This window comes from Pleurodeles waltl, chromosome 9 (genome assembly GCF_031143425.1).
Source record: "Pleurodeles waltl isolate 20211129_DDA chromosome 9, aPleWal1.hap1.20221129, whole genome shotgun sequence".
NCBI classification, from domain to species: Eukaryota; Metazoa; Chordata; class Amphibia; order Caudata; family Salamandridae; genus Pleurodeles; species Pleurodeles waltl.
Window position 1 is genome coordinate 750,896,737 of NC_090448.1, and position 19,749 is coordinate 750,916,485.

At 44.4% G+C, this 19,749-nt stretch overlaps 1 protein-coding gene across 1 annotated transcript in view; it reads left to right on the forward strand.

Moving 5' to 3' along the window:
- The window catches only part of LOC138259915 (UTP--glucose-1-phosphate uridylyltransferase-like), an 89,438-nt gene that overhangs the window by 55,722 nt on the left and 13,967 nt on the right, over positions 1-19,749 (forward strand). Inside the window, exons 6-9 of the mRNA XM_069207895.1 lie at positions 6,735-6,868; positions 9,256-9,562; positions 9,685-9,885; positions 10,676-10,918. Coding sequence (XP_069063996.1) covers positions 6,735-6,868; positions 9,256-9,562; positions 9,685-9,885; positions 10,676-10,918 — 885 coding nt within the window. The remainder of the gene's footprint in view (positions 1-6,734; positions 6,869-9,255; positions 9,563-9,684; positions 9,886-10,675; positions 10,919-19,749) is intronic.

Consider the following 19,749-nt stretch of genomic DNA (forward strand, 5'->3'; position numbering starts at 1 on the left):
GGCAGCAATTGCGGAGTTGGCTCAATCTGCACTAGCTTTGATCTTGTATATATCGGATCAGGCGGCACCATCAGACTCGTATTTGTCTCTAGTACTGGGACATCTGGATAAATCCTTTGAATCTGTGGCGGAGGTTGCAACTGTATCTGCGCGTCTGGCGCAGTGGGTACACTGACACCATTTTGTATCAAAACTGTATCCCTTGTCTGCACTGTACTTGTAATTCCCTTACTCTGTGCCGGATCCTGAGGACCCGCACTAGTGCTCGGAGCAGTGTCATTTATAGCATATGGTGGCGGGCGATCATGTAACAACTGATTAAGAAACTCTTCATCGTCTGATTCATCTTCATCTACCCAAGACCTCTGAGTCTCCTTTGGCTTGCTAGAGCTCTTGTTGTCTTACAGGTGGCTTTCTTTCCCTGTGTCTCATCTTCCTGGGTTATTGCCGGAAACATTTTAAGTCCGTCAACTATTCCCCTTCTCCACATTCTGCTCTCATTGTCCCATCTAGCCTCAGCTAAAGTCTTCTCTGCCCTTTTTATTCTCCTTTCTAATTGTTGCTGTCTCTGTCATATGGCCATTAAATCCCAGACTGCTAATGCCTCATACTGAGCTGGTCTCGGAGGCGGCTTTTGCACACTTAACATCGACCTCAAATTCTCTAAGATTCTTGTATTGAATGTTCCATGCTCCGGAAACGCTAAACATCCCTCCTTCTCTGTCAATTTGCACCACTGCTTCATCCAAAGACATGGCGCGACTCCCTTTTCCTCCATTACAATATAAGCTGGAGTACCCTCAGGCGGAATAGGCTCCCCTTCACTCGCCATAATATATGCATCTCCTTTTAAGGCGCTCTTTAGAGCCTTGAAAAACTTCATTTTTGCGTTTTTTATTTTGTTTTGAATCTAATCAGAAAGTGACTTTAATTCCCAGAACACTCTTCACCCACCTTTCTCAACCTATTGCCTCTCACTGACGGCTGCCAATCCGTGCTCGACCCATCTCAGCAACTGACCTATCCCAGCACGGCACTGCTGACGTCACACTCACACACCCTGTAGCTGACAAAGTCTTGCGGCTTTTCCTCTCCACACAAAACTAATGCAATATATTGCAAGCACCTTTAACCACAAAAATCCAAATTTGCCAGTTTACTACAGGAAGGGTAAGACATTCGCTTCAGAACTTTACAGAGATTTCACTTGAAGCCTCGGCCGCTACTCTCTCCTTCTCAGCTCCCGCACTCGCAAGCAAAATTCGACCCGCAAATCCTACTCTCGACTTGTCAATGGTTCGTTCTAGTGCACTTTAGAACTTGCCAAATCTCCATTGAAGGTTTCACTCACACAATTTAACTCAAACTCGACTTGTCAACCACGCCCGATTGACCTATTAAACCGCACAAATTACAACATAAACCCAAGTGTCTCCTACACTTGTCAATATACTCCGGAGTCTTTAGACCACAACGGGTCCATACATCACCAACAACAACCACGTGGATAATTTTTGAGCACAAAGTGCCACACTCATATGAAGTTCACCGACTTCCCTACTCTCATACTGCGGAGTACGCCCACTCCTACTAAAACAACATTACCTGACCTGAACACACAAACTTCACAAATCACCTGCAATATGCATAAGCTGAACAAGTGCAAATTATATACCACACAAGCTAAAGCCCGAGAACATTCCCAACTCACTTAGGCAGGCTCTGAGATTCCAGGGAAGTCATGGGGAATTTAGAAACACATCATACCTCCAATTTGCATTACCTCAAAAAACTATTTAAAACAATAGTCCTCCGTCCTAGGGCCACAAAGAGCCTAAACCGTCGCTCTGCTACCAGAAACTGTTAACGCGTCCCTTTATGACTAATTTACTCACTTTGGGACTCGTTTTAGGCCAATGAATCTTTTGACCCTGATTGAAGACACCTTAGGACGAGATAGCTAATCATCATGTCAATCAATATGTCAATAACGTCATCAATATTCACCAGAATAAGAAAGTAAGATTTTGTGATATTTATTCCCTATTGATTACAATTCTATTAGCAAGTTTATTAGTCTCAAAACCAAGAAACACATTAGCATAGTCACAATATGGCAACTATGATAAGATTTCATCAAAGCAAGAATCACAAACATTAGAATATAACACGGCGTCAGCATACGTTATCCTTAGCAGAGTAACATTAGCGCATCATTCAACAAAGCATAGATTCAGTCATTTGTCTATTGCGTCAGTTTAGTGAACCCCTCTCCTAACCTCAAATTAGCATTGGCATGTTGGGCTTCATGCAAAACAATTTAGTAACACCAATTTAGAAAACATCTAGCTATGGTCCCTGTCAAAAGAGAAGCAGTTGGTACCTAGAAAGGAAAAGCAAACAGACAATCACAATTTCATTGTCATATAGTTACCCTCCGAATTTAGGTCAGCACTCAGGTTCGGTCTTCGTCGTCAGGACATCAGTTGATTCGCCATCAGTCAGGAACTCAGCTCCGGTAAAAAAGGGGGGCACTTCCTAAGGAGGTAAAGTTCAAGGCAATCTAAGGACAAGGATGGTTCTAAGTAAAATTAGCAAGTCACTAAGCAAAGTGACAAAGTGTCTGGATCATAACAAATCGCATCTCCCCTCGCTCTATCTAGTTCTCCTACTCCCTAGTTCTCCCTAGTCTCGCTTACTTCCTGGTGTCAAGGGTTTTCATCCCATTTTCGTTGTAAATTCCCCTAAAATCTGGTTGGACAAAAGGTTGCACCCCACTATCTTTAACCAATTAACTTCAAATTAGCTCATCAAATTTGTCACCCCATTCAGCTAAAACTGCTACACCGCACTTATTACAACAGAGCACTACTCCATTGCATGGGCTATTTAACCAGCAGTGCCTGTCCGCGCTGCGGCAACACGCCAGGGAATCTGCTACATACGTTCTCGGTTGTGGGATAGGCACGGGGTGTGGACTCCTGTATGGGGCTGGAAAGGCCCATATACTTAGTGCGGGGATGCACCAAGAAGTATATAAAAATATGCGGATGGGCAGAGGCGTGGGGGATTCTCCTAGAGCCGATTCCAGGTAGACCTTGGACGATTGATGCTTGTGATAGTCTTCCCATGAACGATGTCTGAATCGAAGGGTGTTTCCTCCCTGAGGGGTGAATGGAAAAAGAAATTGGCCTTGCAGACATTGCATATTCTAATGTATGTTTTTACTGCAAGAGAGGCCCTAACGTATACAGCTGCTGCTATATGTATTACTGACTATTTTGCTAATGAAAAATTACATAGCCATGATGTACTTGAAGCATAAAAATGAATAGGTTTTTTAAAAAAAAGAAGGGTTTCATCTCTGAACATTACAAATACAATCTAGAATATTCAAAGCCACAACACAACATACCCAAGGTTGGAGATTGGTCAAAAATAAAAGAAGCCAATGGGGCTTATTGGGCAGTATAGTGTTGTCCGCCCAGTCTATGGGTCATTCTGAAAAACATCAGCTCAATTGATGGATAATCCTATCAAGTAGCGGGGTGGAGGGAGTGGGAGCTATTGGCCCATTGTAAGCGAGCACCCAAGTCACACAGAACTGTATAAATCCAAGACAATAACCATATTGATACCCAGGGTTGGCTGACACTGAAGCATCTACGGTGGCCGGGTGTCTGACTTAGGTTCGTCTTTTAGACTCCACCACGGTCGTCCCAGTTTCTAGAGATTAGCTGTTTCCATGGGCCTCGAGTCGTCTCGCTATGCAGAGCTGTGCTTTCGACCTAGCCACACTTTTAGGCAGGCATGCTGCCTTGTCCTGAACTTTGGAAGAAGTAGTGCTTTCCTTTTCACAGTGACTGCTCACTTATCTACAGCAGCAATAGATCCATAATGTGAGCAACTGCCTTATTTTGTTTGGTTCTCTTATACAGTATGAAAGCGTAGACTTCACAGGAGTGTAAACTGGGCAGCTTCTTGATAGCATTCAGTTTTTCTGTCACCGCGAGCCAAAGTGCCACCAGGGTCGAGCAAACCCAAAGCATGTGGTGGAAGTTCGCGGAGGTAGCATGGCAGCGTGCACAGGCGTTAGTGTTAGGGTAGATTATATTAACAGTGTTTGGGGATAGCTAGGCTCTAAAATTGTATACATTTAAATGTAGCATTTCACAAGACAGTATGTTGATATGTCGCTGCCCAGGCACCACTCTTTCTCATAGACCACTCTCCCTTATTTTTACCCGTAATTGTGCCACAGGGGATGCAGGGATTTAAGTGTGCGGTGCTGAAGGAAACTGCATAGCCAACGAACCCGCTTCCTGCGGTTACCGTGAGAAATAGGGTCTGGATCATGGAATGAGTTCTGGCTTCTGTATCAGTAATCAACCATATAGTTCGAAGAATCTTTGTGTCAAGGATTGTCATGTTGCCTCCTGCTTCCCCCCCAGCGTCATAGGTGATCGTCAGGGGGCCTTCCCTGGTGTTTTAGAGACTCAAGCAGTGCTATTACAGGGACATAAGCGTAAACCTCTTTGGTGATGAACCTCTAGCATAATAGTGCAATGCAGTATACAAGTGAGGGTGGTCTTTCCCTAGCCTAGTGCTCAGAAGAAGGTGCTCATACGGGGCAGATGTACAAGCCCCTAACACCCCCTTGCTCCATAATAGCATTTTTTTTTTTAAAGTTAATGTGGTGTTAGGAATGCATTTTTGCCGCGCCAGATTTACAAAGTGGCGCAATGCATGCATTGTGCCACTTTGCACCCCCTTGTGCCACATTATGCCTGCCCCAGGCATATGTATGCAAGGGGGGCATTCTGGCATTATGAAGCTCGCAAAAGTTGCGCAGTGAAATCTACAAGATTTCACTGCACCATTTTTGGTATCATTTTTAACGCCTGCTTTGAGCAGTCGTTAAAATGACGCACCCATATTAATCTAAGGGCCTCCTTGCACATTGCTCCACTAGTATCAACATTATTTACGCTAGTGAAGCAAAACTCCACAATAACGTCACATATTTTGACTCTATCTGCCTAACATGTGCCATGGTGCACCGTATTCTAAATACAGCGCAACCATGATGTCATTAGGTGGGGTAGGGGCGACGCAAGAAAACTGGCGCACCAATGCTGATGCGCCAGTTTCTTGTGAATCTGCCCCATAGTTCTTCGAGCCGCAAAGGCCAGCTTGTAGTGCAGGTCTCAACCAGTGACAAACTGGACAGCCAGCAGCAAAGCCACTGGAGTTGGAACTCTGAATAGTAATGTTCGAAATTAAGAGCTCCAACTCCCCCTTATATGTCCGGAAGACGCAGTTTGACCAGCCCAACATTATGCTTGCCATTGTGTCATGCAAGCTCACCCAGCAGCATGTCTACCTATTGTAAAAAAAAACTCCTAGTGAGGAAGATGAGGACATTAGTGAAATAACATAGGATGTGGGACAACATCAACATATTAAATAGGGCAACACGTGCTATAGCCAAGAGCGAGAGAAGTGTGCCTTTAATGATCACATTTACCTTACATGAGAGGACAATAGGACGATGTATTAAAAAGAAAACTGCAAGGCACAATGCAAACATGCATGTGCCCCTAAAACGGTGCCTGAAAAAAACAGTAGGTTTATTATTTTTGATCTGTCACTCCAGTTTTAGGAAAACTGAAAAACATGTCCTTGAAACTCCTGTCGGACTTTGGTATAGACATTCTTCTTCCTCCCTGCTTGTGTGGTTGCAGAGAAATTTTGTTACACTTGCATCTTCTCTACAGAGTGCGTGGGGCCCTGAAATTGTCAAGCGCCACCAAGTAACAGAGGACCAAGAAGATGTCTGGGGAGCTGTGTAGCACCTAGGTTTCAGGTCTTGCAATACCTAGCGTCAGACAAAGCAGCAGCTGTCGGGTATACTCACCCATAACACAGGTCTGCTGAAAGGAAATTAATATTTTTGAAGTGCACTGTGACGAAAATATTTCCTGGCACTAAATGGTAGTTTCAAGCCACACAACGTGAAAATCGGTATTTATAACTTAAGCAGTCGAGTTTTAAGCTTTTATGAAACTCAAGTGTTTGTTATGAGCAAGAAAATATCTGACTTTGTGAAGGACACTGACATTTTTCACAACTTTTTTCAATACTCACTCACTGTAGTTAAATTGAATTTGTAAATGGCACTGTTTATGACCACCTTAACGCAGCAGAAGGCCTAAGGATGTTTATTAAAAATAGTAGCTGTTATGTTCAGTGTTATGATTATACGTATATCAAGGTCAAAATATGGAGCAGAGCATCAAACAAAAGCAAACATCAGGAAAGAGAAGGTTTCTGATGAAATCTCTCATGCGGGTGGCTCGGTGGGAGGAGGCAAGAACATGCACATCTCTCATCAGCGAGGTAGCTGTGCCACAGTATTGTGTTAGAATATCAGCTTTCATAAGTGTATTATTACAAACATCCTGTACAATGATAAAGCACCATTGGATTTAGTAATATAAAATCAACACCCAGTGGGACAATATTGTTTTTAACTGATATGTGCGTGACATGTTACTTATGTAAGTATGCTAAAATTACTCACCGGCAGGGAAGTAAAAGTAGAATTTGCACAGATGCACATTAACCTACTGGAGGACTATAATTAGTAGGAGGGGGATTGGACCATGTGTATCAGAGCTTGGTGGATTCTGGATTATTCATCCCCTCAGACATGTCCACCATTTTATCAACAGCACCTGAATGAAACACATGGCTGTGACGTTCCCCTCGTTCTGATGAACTCCTTTTACACTGACCAGGAGACAGAGGACATTCTGAAGAAGTATTCCCGACGCCGTGTGCAGATCCTCACCTTCACCCAAAGCAGGTAAGATGAGGTGCTACAGTGTTTTCAGGCCACGTAACTTTCCTATGTTTCCTACTGTGCATCTGTCGCACAAAAAACTTTGCAGTGTGGAAGAAGGTCAAGGCCAATTAGATGATATAGTAATGAGACAACCCGGAAATCCCTGAATGCTTCTAACTGTACTGGTCCTGTCTAAGATGGACAGACCATGTAGATTCCGGGTCTCCTGCAGTTCTGTAGTAGCATACCTGTGAGAGACACACTACGTGGGGCCTAGCATTTCTGTACCTCTGTGGCACCACACCTGTAAGTGAGGGACTGGCTCAGTTCTTGACCACTATATCTGATTGTTTACCTGGTAGGGATAGACCTGTTGTCCCTCTGTTCCCCATGGCTCTATGTTAGCATGCTTGGGAGGGAAAGGCTAGTTGAAATCTGCATCTCAGTATCTGAATGGGAAATGCATGAGAAAGGCATATTGGCTAGGCTAGGGTCCACTTTGTCTACATGGTATCACACGTGATGGAGAAGCTGAATCCTAGTTTTGCCCTGTCTATGCTCTACAACAACATGGAGTGTAAACCTGCAGGACAGGGATGTCTAGTGGAAGGAACCAGAATGGTTTGGTTAGCTGTAAATCAGGGTCACCTCCAGAAAGTTTGAGACTGTTGCACTAAAATGTACTCCCATCTTTCGTAAGTTGATGAATGCCTCACCGGAGTCAGCAACAGTGCCTAAGAGCTGGAAGCAGGCATTACTTCTTTCTTTACTGAAAAAAGCTAATGCGGACCCCAATGTGCATAGCAACTTCTTCCCCATTTACTTGCTACTGGCCGCCATTAAAATGTTGGGGAAGTGGGTGAACTGTCAAATCTCATGTTTCTTGGAGAACAACAACCTTCTCCATGACAGCCAGTCAGGTTTCAGTGCAGGTTATAGCACGGAAACTGCTCTCCTGGAGGTCGCTGACTTCATTTAGGACAATCTTGATCAGGGTTTAGTAGCCATCCTTGTCCTTCTTGATATGTCAGCGGCCTTCAATACTGTCTCCCACTCTAATATTTTGGATAGACTATGGGAAGTGGGCATTAAGGGTCCTGCTTGGGCTTGGTTGAAAACTTACCTGGAAGACTGATAACAAATGTTTTTTCTGCCCCCTTTACATCTTCTGTCACACAATTGGATTGTAGGGTCCCTCAAGGCTGAGCTCTGAGCCCAACACTCTTCAAAATCTACCTCACCCCTTTGGCCATTCTGGTGAAACATGGGGTATAAGAGTTATCTCCCATTCAGACAACACGCAGTTGACTATATCATTCCAGGAAAAGGAGTTAGGAGCATTGACTGTACTCAAGGATTGTTTGAGAGATTTGGGTGCCTGGATGAATGTGAATTGCCTTAAATAAAATTTGCATAAAACAGAGATTTCTTTTGGTTCAATTCTTCCTCCAGTTGGTGGCCTTCCGATTTAGGGCTTCTTCCCTCCCCGGCCTCAGTGGTACGAAACCTGGGGGCAAAATTTGATGCTAGTTTGCCTTTCGAACCCCAGGTTAGAGCTGTGTTGGGCAGTTGTTTCCTGATACTGAAAACAGCCAGGAACATGTTACATTTGAATCTGGAGGACTGCCGCAAATCTGTCATTCATGCCTTGATAATATCAAAATTAGACTATGCCAATACTCTGCATTTGGGCCTTTCATCGCCTACACATTATTCCACATGTGGCAGCTCGGCTGGTTTGGAAGCTTCCAGCTTGCGCTTCGGTTACGACCCCTCTGTAGACTGCACTTCTTACCCATTGGTAGCCGTATTAAATTTAAAGTCCTCTCCTTTGCTCACAGAGCTTGTGTACAGAAAGGACTTGGATATCTGAGGAGAAGATTATTGCTCTATTGGCAGGCAAGATTGCTTAAGTATAGTAGACAAAACCTGCTTCTTGTTTCGAGGGTTAACTTGGCAAGGAGAGGTGATGGATTGTTCTCTTAATTGACTGCAAAATTATGGAATTCCTTGCCTGCCTATCTCCGTCTGGCACCCTCTGAATCAATCTTTCAGAAACTTCTGAAGACCTACTTGTTTAATTAGGTATTGCCTTTCAGTGGTGTTTGAGCTGTCTGGGCATTTTTACGCTGCTAGCGTCGGGGCGCATCTTGGGAGGCAGCTGAGCGCTTTATTAATGCATTGCATTGTATTGTAAGGTCTGTAAGGTAATAAGATAGAGTTATATTTGTGTTCAGAAACCCCATATTTTTCCAGCCCTTGTTTTCAGAAATGCCCACTGTTTCAATGGGCTCTAAAGTAGATGTGAGGTAGTATGCCAGGGGCTTCAGAAATGTATCCTTGTGGTGCTGTGGACTTTTCCCTTCTTTCCTTACAGTTAAATCTTCTCACCTCTTCTTATTGAAAAGGTTTCCACGAATTAACAAAGAATCACGTATGCCATTAGCGCGTTCACTCTCAATGGATGGAGCCAATGCTGAGGCCTGGTACCCTCCAGGTCATGGGGACGTTTACGCTAGCCTGCATCGCTCTGGCCTGCTGCAACGCTTCCTGAGCCAGGGCCGGAAGTTTGTCTTCATCTCCAACATTGACAACTTGGGAGCCACTGTGGACCTGCACCTTCTGAGCCAACTGGCCAATGGTCGCCCTGACCACTCCGGTCCTCCCTTCGAATTCATCATGGAAGTGACTGACAAGACACAAGCTGATGTTAAGGTAGGCATTCTTGTTGATTTACTGACCGAAATGTGCCTCTGAAAAGCCCAGAGTTGTAGGGAAGAGTATGTCAAATGTATACCTGTTCCGAGAGGTGACTGTGTCTCTTCTTGTATTCAAAGGGAGGCACGTTGATTCAGTATGAGGGAAATCTCCGGCTCCTGGAGATCGCACAAGTGCCACGTGATCGTATTGATGAGTTCAAATCTGTCTCCAAGTTTAAGATCTTCAACACCAACAATCTGTGGATATCCCTGGAGGCCATCAGTAGGCTGCTAGAGGAAGAGAATGGCATCAACATGGAAGTCATAGTTAATTCCAAGGTACGAGAGAGTAAAGAATTGAGAACAAAGAAGTATGAAACCTACAAGGAGAGATGGAGTAAAAGTGATTGGTACAGACGTTATGATATTTTGCTTTGTACATGACAGGCATGCGATTACTCATCCCCGATGCTTGCAGCCTTTCAGAGTCAATCATAGAACCATATTGACCAGTTTCACTGTATCAAGATAAGAGTGGAAGAGAGATGGAAAAAGGGAGGATGAAAATTATGAAATGAAATGGAGTAAGAGTGAAAGATGATAAGGAACCCAGATTAGTTGCAGCAAGGGTACTAGCGAGAAGGCAAGTGAAGGTGGAGGAAAGCTGGGAGGGACAAAAGAGAGAGTGAGAGAGAGAGAGAAAGCGAAAGGGAGAGATAGACAGAACGAGGCAAATAGAGAGATAGGTTTGAATGACAGGAGCAACGCAAATATTGATGGACTGATCTCAAAGATGAGAGGATCAGGAGTCGTAGGTCACAAGGGATGTCATTACACAGAAATAGAACTATCGTGATGGCTTGTGGTAATTGAGAAAGGAGATGGGAAACAGTAGTGTGGGAAACCGAGGTTGAGGAGGCAGAGACAGGAATCAGATGGCAGATGGGAAGGTGAGGGAGAGTAACGTGGGAGCGGTGAGAAAGGATGAAGGAAATGGTGGAGAGCTCTGTCAGAGGCGCAGTGGCACATTTGTAGTTGCAGGAACAGGCTCTAAGGAAAAGTATAGGAGTCAATAAAAATAAGCAGAAATAGTGCCTTTCTCTCATCTTTTGTACTCTGTCTTTTCTAGACTCTAGATGGGGACTTAAAAGTGATCCAGCTGGAGACAGCGGTTGGCGCCGCCATCCAAAGCTTTGAACGTGCCATCGGTGTTAACGTGCCCCGCCGTCGCTTCCTGCCAGTAAAGACCACCTCAGACCTGCTTCTCGTCATGTCAAACCTCTTCTCCCTGACCCAAGGCCACCTATCCCTAAATGAGCATCGGCAGTTTAAGACTGTGCCTCTCGTCAAGCTCGGCAATGGCTTCACCAAGGTGGGTTGGATCTGTGACCGGGCCAAGTATACTTTGCTTACTACCTGCAGCATAAGGCACTGAGTGGAATGACATGTTCAGCAATATACATCACAGCCTGAAAAAGCTACTTCAATGTCTGTATTGAGCTCTATCACCATGCAACACCTTACAAAGCTAGCCTCAACAACTAACTAACATGTATTAATTCCTAATCTCCCACATCACATAAATTAACCACCTATCTATGCATATTGGTCAGTGTATCCCTTTCAGACCTACTGATCCCACTTGATGCTGGAAATGCAGGTCTTAAAGTTACTGCCCTTAATTTCTCCTTGATGTATTTCTTCTCTTGGGAGCCTTTTGCTTTTCCTCACGGTGTGGACTTATATAGTGGTTTTCCTCCTCTTCCTTAACCTGTCATTGTGAAACATTTATTTGTTTTTACTGTTTACAACAAACATTCTTATTTTATCAAGTGACATGAGGAAGCATTCAAGGATCCAGAGATATCATTTTATGCACTGCAGAGTCTTTTCGAGTTAGACCTTGAATCTCCTGGACCTGTGATCTTTCTCTGCCATCCTGGGACACTGGTCCTCCTAAATCCCTCTCGCCCTACTGGCCTTCCTCTGCATACTGGCTCACCGTTCTGTTTAGACTACTGAGCGGGTCTGTCCAGTCAGTGAGAAAGACCAGCCGACTACACTAAACTCATGTAGACACTCTTCAGGCATGAAAACTGCATCCAGGAAAACCGTAATTGGAATCCTGCACCTAAAGTGATAACAAATTATCCTGGTGGTTATCCAACATATATAGAACATTCCTAATTAAGGATACTTGCACACCATCTTCAATGAAAAAGGAAAAAAAACACATTAATTTCTGTTAAACAGCATAATTACCATATTAGTTTTCATCCTGTCGCTGTAATGTGTCTTGGCTTCAGGGCCTCCAGTGCTTCATTTGGTACATAGTAACAGCCAGGGTTCTTGTCAGGAGGCCACTGCTGCTTGCACTACCTATTGCCCCTACCAGTGACAGTACTAACACAACTAATAACTCTCAAGGCCCCACAGTGGCAATTGGAGCTATTCTAATTTCCCAATGCTATAAAAAAAAGGCTTGGCTGGCAGGTATTAGTCATTTTAAATGTATATTGATTTACTAGACAACAGTTGTTGTGCTCATTTCCAAATTACACAAACAGCACCACCATGTGCCAGACTGTCATAAGTGCTGGTGTGACAATTAAGTGATGGTACTGAGCACTGGAATTCACCGGCTCAAATTAAGGACTGAGGGCCTCCCTCTCCACCCTGCTGGGTGGGCAGCACCCACGTCCTCAATCTGTTTGGTTCACTCCAAAATCCAGACTTTGCATTTTATCCTGCCCCCTGTAACTTAGCTCCAGTCTACAGTACAGAGTTGAGTGAGAATTTCATGTCTTTTTGCAATTCCCTTGTCTGAGTGTGTCTTCTATATGCATCACTCCTGTGTTCTCAAAATCTAAAAACTGGCAGCAATGTATCTCAATTTGACTGCAGCTGTAGGGTTGCAAGGGATTGTTAGGCATCGCCCACTATAATTTTGTTTTCTCTTACCATCCAATGGGTGTTAGGCTTATAAACTCTGAGTAAACAAGTTACTCCTAAATTGCTTTTTCCTTTTAAGGTCCGTCTTCTGGCAATTTCAGCTGATTGGATGACCTGCTGTCATCAATTTGTCATAAAAAAACATTACAACGAAGTACAGAGAGAGTGGTTTGGGGGTCACCCTCCAGGAGCAATTGAGTTTCATGTGTGTTTCATGGTTTCCCATCGATTAGATGGGCTCTACACTGGGAATGGTTATGTTATTTCATTTGTGTTCCCATTAAGTTTTGATGATGGGGCATCAAGTATCTGCAATTGTAGATGCATTTGGATAGCACTTTGTACCCGTTGCAGCTGCCGAAGCTCATTGCGCAACAACTAGCATACTACACAGCAAGTAAGTGCCTGGTTAGAAGGAAGTTGAATTTGCAGTGTGGCCAATTTGGGGCACTTTTTGGTGTCAAGCATGAGTGAGGCAAATGAAAAGAGAACAGTGACAGAGAGCAGGCACCTTACAATAAATGGCTACTATGAGTTACTCTGCAGCTTTTTGTGTTTGCCACACCGTGACACTTGGGCCCATATTTATACTTTTTGATGCAAACCTGCGTTAGTGCAGGATTGCGTCAAAAAGTATAGCGCCAGCTAGCGCCATTCCAAGACGCCGGCCGGGGGCCATATTTATGAAATGGTGCTAGCCAGCGCTGAGGCCCTGTTAGCATCCAACAGGGCTGGGAAGGCTTAGGAGGAACCGAGGCTTGTGCACCAAATTATGACACTACACTGTTTAGAGGCAAAAAAATTGCCTCTAAGCAGTGTAGCGCCATATTTTGGCGCACAACCCCCATGGACATGGCTCCTGTCTTAGTAAAGACAGGCCCATGCCCACCACCCCAATGGCCGTGCCCAGGGGATTAATGTCCCCTGGATATGGCCATTGGGGCCTGAGTGGTACAAGGGGCCTTTAGGGCCTGTGCCGTATAGGGGGCACCTAGTTAGTGCCCACGAGCGGTGTTGTGTAAAAAAAAAAAAAGAAAAATACTCACCCAGACTTACCCGAGATAGGTCCCCATCTTTAGGTGACCTCCTGGTGTGGGTGTCCCTGGGGCCAGGGAAGGGCACCTGTAGGCAATTTCTATGGTCTCCGACCATGGAAATATGCCTACATGTCCCCTTATGTCTGTCAAGACCCAGGCATTAAATAATGGCGCTGATCAAGCTTAGTGCCATTATTTAAGGCCTCCATCCCCCTTGCTGGATTTTAGCACAGGGGATAAATATGGCGCAAAGGCCATATCGTCCTTTTCTGGACCGGAATGCCTACCTTGCCTCTAATTGACACAAAGTAGGTTTTCCCCTCCAGAAAATGACGTAAACTCTGTAACTTTAGTGCTAGACGTGTCTAGCGCAAAAGTATAAATATGGAGTTAGGTTTGCGCTCAATTAGCTTAAAAACAATGACACCAATTCAGCGCAAACCGAGTATAAATATGGGCCCTGCTGTGCTTGTTGCTACATTTAAAAGAAGCCATTTTGTTTGATGTTAGAGGGGACTAGAGAGAAAGATGAGAGAGCTTTACAGGCATGGTCTGCTGAAGAGACTCTCCCTAATGCAAGATTTTATTGCACTTCTAGAATTCAGTGTTTTAGAGTGTCAAAGCTCTAAGTACTTTTAATTTTGCCTGAAAGCTGCTGGTTGTACATGGAACTTTGCAGTGCTTTTAAAACTGCTGCACAAGTGAAGTAATAAATAGAAAAACACACTGGTGTTTCCTTCAAAAGGCCCCAGCTGGACGAGTACCTTCCTGCCATATATTTATATATATACATATACACTGCTGTGGACTGACATCGTACTGGAGCCAGCATATCAATTTTAATAAGTTATTTTACACCAAAACAACAAAAGTCTGATCAGTAGAACCAGAATTATGACTTTTAAAAGTTTTTAGTAAAAACTAGGACGTAAAAGAACCAGCGTCAACTATGGACATCTAGTCCTGTGAGACCAGGTCAAAGTCTAAAAATATGAACCCATGATGGAGGTCAGTTTGGATACAAGAAGTGGACTGGTCCAGTCGGTGTTTACCTTCAGACTTAAATGAATTTTCAAGAAAAAGGTTCTGAGAAGGTAAAGTTCAGTGGGGCAAGGCTGCCGGCAGTGTCCGAGGAGGGAGCATTGTTGTCGGGGAGCCTCGGGATGAAGTTGCGGTAAAGATTTCTCTATTAGGAATTAGTCACTTTTTTGGAAGTTGAATATCTCCAGCAGTATGAGGCAGGAGGCTGTAGCCGAAGACAGTTCCACGAGGCCAGATACCCCTTTGATGAAGGACTGCTGAAAAAGATTTTCTGCTGTGGAGAAGAACGTAGCGGGAGCAACCGCAAAGTCAGGCCCACTGGTGATGCGCTTTGGGCGGATTGAAGAGTAGGTTGTGATTGGTCATCCTTCGGTTTTCAGAGTGGATTTTAGACAACAATTTTCTAAATCCCAAGTTTTGGAATTGGCTATCTGAGCACCTTTAGCACCACAACCAAGGGCCCAGGACTGGTGGACGCTACTTGGAGGTTCAGTACACACTCGGCCTGGGCTCAGGTGTAGGTTCAAGATAGAGGGCACCTTTTACGTTTCAAGTGGCTCTGAACAGGAAAGCAGCAAACTATCCTATGGAGTCAATCTGGTTGCCCTGGTTTCAGGTGAAGATGCAGGGCTCAAACAGCAGGGTTGGCATCTGAGGGTTCAAGGCAAGCTCCAGTCAGCAAAGCAGTCCTTCTAGGTTCTGCCAAACACTGTTGTGGAGTAAACAGCAGGCCACAGGAGGAGGCAGTCCTCTGAGAGTCCTTCCCCAGGTACGGAAAAGGAACTGAAGGGTGGGTCTAAGGGCCTTATTTTTATATCTGGTGTCTCATTTGAAGTAGAAAGAAGTTTCTAGAGGTTTCTCTTTGAGTGCTTGGAATTTCCTGACTTCCCTGCTCTGGCTCCCAGCTAGCTGCAGGGACAATGTGGAGGTGACAAACCCTTTGTGGGAAGGCAGAGCACAGCCTATTCTTTTGCAAGTGAGACTGTGCACAACCTGCTCCCCGTCCTACCAGTGGATGGCCCATTCAGACACACCTAATCCCTCCACTGTGTGACTGGCTAGGAGGAATACACAAAGCCTGTCCTTTCCACCCAATCATGTGACTCAGGAGAAGCTGCAGACACCAAATGGCTAAGGGCAGGAAAATGCCAACTTTCTAAAAGAGGCATTGCCAAAATTGTAATTTAAAACCCAACTTTGCCATTAAAAGAAGATTTTTAGTTACATTTTTCATAGATACCAAACACTAATTGGTTATCTGGTCCCAATCAAAAAAGCTAACACTTATTAAATGCAATAAGGCAACAAAATTTTATCCTATAGGACCGGTAGACCTCACAGTAGTGAAAAACAAATGTAAGAGTTTTTCATTACCAGGACATGCAAAACTTAAAAATCATGTTCAACCTTTTAATTGGTTTTTAACAATCTGGCGGCCTGCATGGAAGAGGTGAGGAAATGGATGACAGCATCCTCATTAAAATTAAACGGGGATAAAACCGAGGTCATGCTCCACCCCTCCACCCTCACTGACTTCGACCGGCTATGGCCCCCTAGTTTAGGCCCACCACCTACTCCGCAGGAGAATATTAAAAGCCTGGGAGTGTGGCTTGACAACTCACTCACTCTGAACACCCAGGCCACTAAAACTTCAGCAACTTGTTTCGGCATCATCCGGATGCTGAAGAAAATTTTGCCTCTCCTACCTTTCGAAGCCCAACAGGTGGTTATTCAGGGCCTCATCCAGTCCCGGATAGACTTCAACAACGCTCTCTATCTGGGATCCCCTGAATTCGTGCTGCAAAAACTACAGCAAATCCAAAACTGTGCTGCACGTACGCTACTTAAGATACCGAGAAGAGAATCTGCCAAAACGGGAATTCGATCACTCCATTGGCTCCCGGTGAGGGATAGAATAAAATACAAAGCCCTATGCATATCCCATCAAGCATTTCACAGAGCAAACCCAGAGATCAATCATTCTCTTCTCACTCCCTATCTCCCCGGGAAAATGCTGCGCTCATCCAACGCATTTCTAGCCACCGTACCTAGAATTAGGAGGTCAAGAGCAGGAGGCAGGGCATTCACCCTCAACGCCGCCAAATTATGGAATTCACTTCCCCTATCCCTTAGATCCAATCCCATCCTCCCTTCCTTCCGCAAGGAATTAAAAACTTTCCTGTTCAGGAGCTAATTCCCCATTGACTCCCTCAGTGAACCGTTTTTTTCTACTTAGCGCTTGGACGCCTTAGGGCAGCAGTCGCGCTTTATAAATCCCCTTTCATTTCATTTCATTCATTTCATTTCATTTCAATTGCAATGCACCCCGTCCTATGGGCTGCCTATGAGCTACCTTAGGGGTGACTTATATTTAATAAAAGTGGAGGTTAGGCTTGGCTAGGTGGTTATATTGCCAAGTTGAATTGACAGTTTGAAACTGCATTCAGGCTGCAATGGCAGACCTGGGACCCAGTTTAGGGGGCTACTTAAGTGAGTGGTGCAATATGTACTACAGGCCCACTAGTAGCATTTAACTTACAGGACTTGGATATATGGTATACCACTCTACAAGGGACTTATGAGTAAATTAAATATGGTAATCAGGCGTATATCAATGTAACCATGTTTAGGAGAGTGAGCACAAGCACTTTAGCACTGGTAAGCAGTGGTAAAGTACAGAGACTGCTAAGGCCAAAAAAAAATGAATTCAGCAAAAGAAAAATGGAGGTTAGAAGCAAAATGTTTGGGGTTGGCCCTGCAGAGGGGGGCCAGTCTAACAAACACATAATTGTAACTTGTTAGGTTTACATCAAGAAAATTTCAAACAACCTGTGTACACCAACCATCCAACGCTCTGTTTCCTCCATGTGAAGACTATGGTTACCTTTCTCATATTGTGTATTATCCATATTAGTGTTCCTTACAGCATGTGTGTTTAGTAATATTCCCCATATCACCCTGAACATTTGTGTTCTGTGCGTTGTTCCCCCTCATCGGGACAGGTGGGTAGGTTCATATATGTTGTTGATTAGTACGTTCCTGATATATTATGCCAGATTGAGCTGACTGAGTTCCGTGTGCATTGTTCACTCAGTGTGCATTGTTCACTGGGACATGTTGTCAGGTTTAGCCTGTAGGGCCAAGAGTAATGTGTCCCAGCCAGTTGTGACAGATCCTTTCCTCACCTGTTGATAAACATATGTCATTACGTTTATCTCTGCTGTGCTCCATTTAATTAATTCTCATAAGCAGTGTGGTATCAATTGGGGCTTGGGTGCCTTTCAGCTGTTGCTCGCTTCCCAAGGAGCAGGACCAGATGTATGAACTTTTAGGTATTCTTGAATGCCTTTGGTATTAAAAATCGTCCCAGCAGGCACACAGCATCCATATTGTTCAGTGGTCTGCCTGTCAACTCAGTCAGCACTGTAAGGATACTAGTCAAATTTGGATGGGCAATCCCACACCATGTGGAGAAAATGCCGCCATCTCAGTCCAGCATCTTGGGCATTTGGATGAGAGTCACAGATATATGTAAGAGAGACGCTCCGGGGACAGATAGGTGCAGTGCAAATAGTTGAGTTGTGTGTATTTAAATTGTTGGTTCCTATTCACTTGTCTTGGTGTATTCCAGTATTTTCCCCCATTCATTGTCTGATATATCATTGCCAATTATTTGTTCCCAATTGAGTTTCAGGGGTTCCGGAGAAATTAACAAGTTGGGGGATAAGGCATTGATCAAGCATGTCACAGGCTTAAGTTGTATCCAATGTGCCAGGAATACGGTCAGCACCTGAGTGTGGTAGTTCTACTGCGTCTCCAACCCATATGCCTTGAAGCGCTCCACACAGTGGTTCGGAGGTTAGGAACTGCACTTTATGTAATCCAATGTTGTCCACTAGCACTTCAAATCAGAATAGTTTACCCTTGGTGTAAATGTCACCCAGTATGTCAGTGCCTTCCTGTGTCCACAGCTGCGTGGCTTGATGCCCCGCTACTTTCGATAATCCCGGTATCACCCACAGTGGAAGGTAGGGGGAGTTCGGAGAGTTCACTCCAAATATCTTGTTGTATGTGACCCAGCAGGACTTAATGACCCTTACTGCTCTAAGGTATGTGGGTCTCGAATTGGTCCTGTCATGGAATGATTGCAAGAGATTCCCTCCATGTAATAAGTGCTCCAGGTCCTGTCTTTCCGGATTGGTTTCTATCACTAGTCATCTCATCATCCACACTAGCTGAGCGGCTATAATAGATTCCGGGTTTGGCACCTCCATTCCTCCACTATCCGGGGACTCATGGCCTTGTCAAGTGCCAGGCACTTATGCAGTATCTTCCATATAAGTTATGAAAATAAGGATCTTATTTCCCGAAAAAATACTTTCAGTATAGTCGTAGGTAGCTCCATAAAGAAATATAGTAGACGGGGGACAACTACCATTTTTATAATTGCCACCTAGCCAAAGGGGAAATTTGCAACCAGTGCCAGAATGGGTGAAGGCTATGCATCCCAGCTACACTTTTATTGGGGTTACTCTCTATCAATTCCGAGTCAGTATCGTATATCTGGATCCCAATGTATTTGAAAGTGATGGATTGCCAATGTAATATGTCCTATAGGTATGCAGGTCTGTCTGCCGATAAGAGGCTTTTTTAGCGGGTTTAAACAGGACTGATCCCAACTAACCTTAGGTCATGATGCCTGCCCAAATTAGGTAAGTATTGGTTCATATAGGGGTATCATCCGCTCTGGGTCTCAGAAATATTAATGCATCGTCTGCATAACATTAAGCCACATGATGTTTGTCCACCAATGGAATTGCTCAGTCAGGGCCCCTTGTTTTCATTGAGCAGGTCAGTGGCTCCAGAGCAATAACAAAGAGAATCAGGGACAGGAGGCAACTTTGTCGGGTACCTCTTTGCAATTGCCATCTATCTGAGTTGACTCTGCCTGTGCGGAACCTGGCCAGAGACTATGCATATAGCAAGCGTATATACTTCAAAAAGCCATCACTGATCCCCATCGTAGATAGTACTCCAAACAGGCATGGCACTGTACGGTTTTGAAGGCCTTTTCAATATCTAGGGACAGCACAGATGGAGTCCCGTGGTCTTCGGTCACCTGTTCCTTTATGTGTAACAAGCAGATTATATTGACGTGTGTGTTGCACCCTGG